This window comes from Arachis ipaensis, chromosome B3 (genome assembly GCF_059453495.1).
Source record: "Arachis ipaensis isolate K30076 ecotype BB chromosome B3, ASM5945349v1, whole genome shotgun sequence".
Classification (NCBI taxonomy): domain Eukaryota; kingdom Viridiplantae; phylum Streptophyta; class Magnoliopsida; order Fabales; family Fabaceae; genus Arachis; species Arachis ipaensis.
In genome coordinates, this window is record NC_142438.1 from 144,576,051 (window position 1) to 144,582,324 (window position 6,274).

At 31.3% G+C, this 6,274-nt stretch overlaps 1 protein-coding gene across 3 annotated transcripts; it reads left to right on the plus strand.

Annotated features, from left to right (window-relative positions):
* The first annotated feature begins 429 nt into the window (after nt 1-429).
* On the plus strand, nt 430-5,534 carry LOC107631505 (aspartate carbamoyltransferase 3, chloroplastic). 3 transcript variants are annotated; one of them, XM_016334968.3, is made up of 7 exons: nt 430-694; nt 1,793-1,960; nt 2,943-3,450; nt 3,527-3,666; nt 4,543-4,716; nt 4,821-5,057; nt 5,166-5,534. In XM_016334968.3, the coding sequence occupies exons 3-7, from the start codon at nt 2,961-2,963 to the stop codon at nt 5,271-5,273; spliced, it is 1,149 nt and encodes a 382-aa protein (XP_016190454.1). In that variant the 5' UTR covers nt 430-694; nt 1,793-1,960; nt 2,943-2,960; the 3' UTR covers nt 5,274-5,534. The 3 variants fall into 3 exon arrangements, with proteins under 3 accessions (XP_016190454.1, XP_088365440.1, XP_088365441.1); XM_088509314.1 differs by having other exon boundaries at nt 451-658; XM_088509315.1 differs by lacking the exon at nt 430-694 and adding an exon at nt 2,725-2,841 and having other exon boundaries at nt 1,808-1,960.
* Nucleotides 5,535-6,274: the final 740 nt, after the last annotated feature.

The following is a 6,274-nucleotide window of genomic DNA, read 5'->3' on the forward strand; positions in this document are numbered from 1 at the left end:
ATTATTTTTAAAAGACAATAAAACTCTCAAAAAAAAAAATTGTCAATCTTAATTAGCTTTTAATGAAAAAATCAATAGTTTAACATGTCATGTAGTCTTATTCTATTAATACAAAAAAATATTAACAAAAAAGTTAATCAATCTTACGTAAATAAAAATAAAAAACAAAAAAATATTTTTTTATTAAAAATTTCTCTGTCTTTTGAAATAATGGCTCAGAACCATTTAAGTAAGTTTTTTTTTTTCTAACCGTGTATCAGTTAATTTTCACCTAATAAAATCATAAAAAAATATAAATACAAAGGAAGAACGAGTAACGAAATTGCATTATTCATCATTATTACAGAAAGGAGTATGGGTGGTGGGTGGAATTAAATAGCATAAAAATGACGAAGGATTAAGCTGGCTTGCGTAATAACCTATAAATATTTGGAAGGATTTCATTATTGTGTAATAGAGATTAGAGAGTGACACTCACGTCATTAGGGTTTTCGTCTCTTTCACCATTTTGGGAATGGCGGTGAAGAAACCGAAATCAACAACAATAGTTCAACAATGCCAGTAGAAAGGCATCGGAATCAAGAATTGTTGCTTCAAGATTCATGAAAAAGATTCAAGGTTGAAGAAGGAACCACGAGAGGTGCTGCTGTTGAAGGAAGTTTAGCATGTTCAAATCATGAATGTTAAAACAAGGGTAACACTCTTGTTATTTTCTCAAGTTTAGAATTATTTAATCATGAAAAAGTTTGTTGTTACTCTTTTCCTATCAAATGAAAAATCAATTATTTTCACAATATTATTGATTTTGACTTTATACCCAACACATAAAAATAGGTTTATGGAGGCAAGTTAACGGTTAAATAAATTATTTTCACAATATTATTGATTTTTTTTGTTTAACATTATAAAATTTATAGTACTCTTTTTCATATTTTTTTTATTGTATTTATTTATTTATATAATAAATATTTTTTATATTATTTTTGTTATGTTCTGGTTTTGTATGTATATAAAAAAAATTAAATTGATATTTTTTTTAGTAATTTTTTATTTAAAAATGATTTTAAGTAGTATAATCCAAACAACATTTATTTTGCTATAATCAATTTTAATATAAATATTGCAAAACATAAATCACGTTAACTCAAACTTACTTTTCATTAAAATTAATTTTATAAAATCAATTTTATGCAACACACACTAAAACTTCTTGTTACTCTCAGTGAAATGCTTATTGTGCCTGCTCCTAAATATATCAGTTTCTGTAATTCTGTGTCTTGGTGTCTTTAAATACTTGTTAATTTTTTGTGACTTAATACTTGTTAAAGTTATTTACTATAAAAAGTTTTTTTTTCTAAATTTAGCTATTATATGTTTAAATTTAATGTTATTACTAATAAACATTTTTAAATTTCTATTTTAATAAATAAACAATAAATATATTACAAATTTTTTAATTAATAATTTTAATGTGTATCCTTAAAACACATATTAATTACATCTTTTTTGTTTATACAACAATTTAAAATCTTTAGTGTTTTGAAAAAAAAAAAAGACATTTAACATCTTAATAAAAATATACACATAAAGTAGAATCCTAAAATATATTAATCAATTACATCAATCATTAGATCTAATTCAATTTGTAAATTCACAATTAATTTAATTGTTCGAATATAATTAGTATAATAAAAATATAATATTTTATAATAAATATTTAAATATATTAAATAATGTTAATTGATCTGATTTATTTTAATTGATTCTGATTTTACTCTAATAATAATGATAGCCATTTTCCTTTAACAAACGTGAGAAAGTGTAAAGCTGCCTAGGCGCCACCGAAAACTGGTCTGTGGTTTCATCCATTCTCATCCTCAGTTCTTCCTTTTCAGAAAGATCGTTCCTTTCTCTGCTTTGTTTTCTCTCCCTCCACTACAACACAGCCACTGAACCGGAGGTAAACACACAACTTCTAGTTTTAATGCTTCTTTTGTGCATATAGGTTTTGAAGTTTTGAATTTTCATGGTGGGAATTCTGTTGGAGGTTTGGTTTTTATGTGTTGCATGGATCTGCTTAGCTGGGAGCCTTTGCTTTGTGTTCATTGATGATATTTTTTCTTGCGTGGGTTCTTTATTGTTCTATTTTAATTTAGTTTTTTATATTCTATTTCCTGGAATTTCAAGCTTTTATGTTTAGTTTTGATACATCATGTGTGCAGGTTTTGCAAAGGGAGTATTTGCAAATTTTGTATTCTCTTTGTTTATCATTTTAGCTTTTTTTTTGTGTGTGTTATATAACACTACTATTAGTGATTAGTTTCTTTATGTCTATTCACTCTATTGGTTGATCGTTTTCACTGTATATTTCTGGTTCTAGGAGAATACGACCACCAAGCATGTGTGGTGTTCCAATTCAAATAGTTTACTATCTATGACTGTGATATGGCTGGTACTTAAGGTTGGGAATATAGTGGGTTGGTATATAACTTGTTATGAGCCGTGATATAGTTTGCTAGGGTCATTGTGTGATCAATATTGAATCACGGCTGAATATTTTAAGCATATTTAAGTATATTTAATGTTTTAAAAGTGGAGGTAAATGCGAGAAAGTCTTCGTGCACATGTGACTATTTGGTAATTATGTGTGGAAAAAGTTTTGTTGTTGTTACATCATATCTGGAAAGGAATACCGGAGGTTTAACAGATAAAAATATGTGGCAGTGTCAATTTTATGCAGTGGTATCATTCTCTGATTCTGCACTGGTTGGAATTTTGAATACGTCCATTATGCTTCCTTCTCTGCTTGACTTTTAGACAAGAAGTTGCAAAAACGTCAAGGTTTCAACTTTCAATTGATATTTTTTTGTGTGTACCTATAAATGAACGGTATGGTGAACAATATTTTTCATCCAACTAACGATTTTTTAATCCATTTATAGGGGTTGGTTTAATTTGCAATGGCTGCGACTTCTCTTTTCTCCTGCTCAATGCATACAGAGATGCTTGCTCCAAAGATATTAAAAGGCTCAGATGTTTTATGCTGTCCAAAATCGAATTTTTTAAGTATGAAGAAGTCATCAAAATTGGAACAAATGAAATCAATCTTGCAAACAGATGGAATTCATTCCAATGCTTTGAAAGTTGAACGTGCACCTTACTTTTCAGTGGGACAAAAATTTCAACTTGATGATGTTATTGAAGCTCAACAGTTTGATAGAGACATTCTAAATGCCATTTTTGAAGTTGCACAAGAGATGGAGAGTATTGAAAAGAATTCTCCTGGTAGCCAAATTTTAAAGGGTTATCTTATGGCCACCTTATTCTATGAGCCCTCTACTAGAACTAGACTTTCATTTGAGTCTGCCATGAAAAGACTCGGTGGAGAGGTTTTAACAACTGAAAATGCAAGAGAATTTTCATCGGCTGCCAAAGGAGAGACACTTGAAGGTCAGTATCTTAGTTTCTGTATTCAAGTTTTTGGTTTGCTTTTCCTATGAAGAGTCTCATGGAGATTTGCTTGCAGATACAATACGAACAGTTGAGGGTTACTCTGATATAATTGTGATGCGGCACTTTGAAAGTGGTGCTGCCAGAAGAGCAGCTGCTACAGCTGGCATTCCAATAATCAATGCAGGGGATGGTCCTGGACAGCATCCTACCCAGGTATGCATGAAATTTCTGCACCAATATTTGTTGCATCAAGTTATGTTTCCATAGAGAATGTCAAACAGACTGAATTTGATAGAATATTCTGCTGAATGAATCTGATTTAGGCTATCATTCTCAAAGCTAGTTAAAATCTCCATACTATTACATTTGTTAAGGTGCTTATTTTGCATCTACAATAAATGTTCTTAAATAGGTATTAAGAATGATAAATAGTGATCTCAATTTGTTGTCTCTTTTAAGAGAAAAAATTAAAAGTATCCAAATTTTCTACTTTTGGGTCATCTTTATGTAATAAAGAATGCTACCAAATGAAAATATTTACAGAGAACACGATTTTGGTTTCTTCTATTCTTGGATTTTTGCTTCTGTCCTCTTTAATATACTATTCAATGATAGTGGAACCACAATGGCTGCAACTCCAGTCACATTTACCATTATTAGATATAGTCGTGTGGGTAACGGTGATATTTCCAGTAACATAATTAGAGGGGCAGGTGCTATTAATTAACTCGTCCATTGGGGTGGGAAATATTGGGAGAAAGTCGGTTTGGAGTGTCATATTCTTGGTCCCTGAGGAGAGATGAATATAATGTGCCCTATTTTTAATGTAGAGGTTGAGATATTAGCTCCGACATTTCTGCAGTGGATCTTAACTTTATGTACTTTCCATATACAAGTGCTTTTCTGCACTTTTTGTGTATGATTGATGGTTCAATAGATTCCCATTTTTCCTTGTTCTATCTTTTTCTTGTTATCTTTGTAAAGCTGGAAAGATTGATGCAAGATCATGTATGTGATAGAATGCGTAATTGAAGTAGCACTTTTATACGAAGTTGCATTCATAGCTTTACTACTTCTCAAACTACTCAGGCACTTTTAGATGTCTACACTATTCAAAGAGAGATTGGGAAGCTTGACAGTATAAAAGTTGGGCTTGTGGGAGACCTTGCTAATGGGAGGACAGTTCGTTCATTGGCATACTTGCTTGCCAAGTACAAGGACGTGAAAATCTATTTTGTAGCACCTGATGTGGTTAAAATGAAGGTGACTGTTGAGCATACTAATTCTTCACTCATAATGACAAAATACCATGTTTGAGTCTTTTTGAGATTTCGTAATTTGGTCTGAGTTTATATTTAACTCTGTAGGATGATATAAAAGAGTATTTGACATCAAAGGGAGTGAAGTGGGAAGAAAGCGCTGATTTAATGGAAGTGGCGTCAGAGTGTGATGTGGTTTATCAAACTCGTATTCAAAAAGAACGATTTGGTGAAAGAGTTGACCTTTATGAAGAGGCTAGAGGCAAGTACATTGTGAATAAGGATGTTCTAAAGGTGATGCAGACTCATGCTGTGGTCATGCACCCTCTTCCTAGGCTTGATGAAGTAAGCATGCTTGCTTATATTAAATGTTGTGAGGATGCTCTTTAGGATTTTAAGCAAGCATTGAGTTTACAAAATTTGATTCATGAAATTCGACTTGGTTTCGTGCAGATCACAGTGGATGTTGATGCTGATCCAAGGGCTGCTTACTTTAGGCAGGCCAAAAATGGTCTATATATTCGGATGGCACTTCTGAAACTCTTGCTTGTTGGTTGGTAAACCTGCATATTCATCCTCAAAGTGCATGGAAGAAAGATACTGAAAGATCATTACTTCTTTTGCTTTTGTTTGTATTGTCCTTGCTTAAAACTTTCTCTCTCTGTTTTTTCTATTGTAGTTTCTTATCTCATGAAGTATTGGAATGAGAAAGAGGAGAGCTTCCATTAGGCAAAAGTATTTACATTTCATCTTCTTGACAGCTTACTACTAATTTTACTTTTCATATATCCACTAATCCACTGTATAATTGATTGTCCTCAACTTATTAGTTACTTCAATCATTGCGAAAGAGAAATATTATTTTACAGGATGGTATAAAATCTTCTAATAAGCTATAGTACCACTCTAGTTTGTGGCCAAGAAAAGAGGGAAAGGATCAATTATAACACATCTATTACAGTTATTATTTTAAAATGTTCCATAGATGTATTTAGTGTTTAAATTGTTTATTTTTCATAATTATGTATTTTTACTCTTTAAGAGCATCATATACAATATGCTCTAAATGTGGTAGGATAATTGATATTGGAAAGACCTATTTTTCTTTTAAGATACCCTGCATATTAGCTTATCTCCCTACTTCACCCATCTAATTTTGAAACCCTGAAATATTTATTGTAAAATAAAAGACAATAAAAGAAAGCACAAGGTAAAATCTCAAGACTCCCTAATGCATAGTCCTTGTCTCAAGGGGTAAGAAGTTGAGCAATTTGCTTATGATGATGGCTATTGACAATTCTTTCTGTCATCCAACATTGACTAAGGAACTAAGATTGAAAAAAGAATAAAGTTGTATCATCTGTGATGAAGTGATGGATCAGTATGAACAGCATGATCCCTGCACAAACTTGAAAAAGCAACCATGTGAAAAATGAGACGGATACTGAAATGGACAAAGAGGTGGGGTTTGTGAACAATGAGCTTTTTCCCTACATTTGGTTTTAGAATTAGAAACTCATTAGATTCCATATTCAATAATCGCCTATCACTCTTATGTTCAT

Excerpts from the sequence above, each read along its gene's own strand:
- LOC107631505 (XM_016334968.3), top strand. The coding sequence starts at position 2,961 with ATGGCTGCGACTTCTCTTTTCTCCTGCTCAATGCATACAGAGATGCTT. Across the intron at positions 3,451-3,526 it reads CAAAGGAGAGACACTTGAAG|ATACAATACGAACAGTTGAG; the intron begins GTCAGTATCTTA and ends ATTTGCTTGCAG. Across the intron at positions 4,717-4,820 it reads CTGATGTGGTTAAAATGAAG|GATGATATAAAAGAGTATTT; the intron begins GTGACTGTTGAG and ends TTAACTCTGTAG.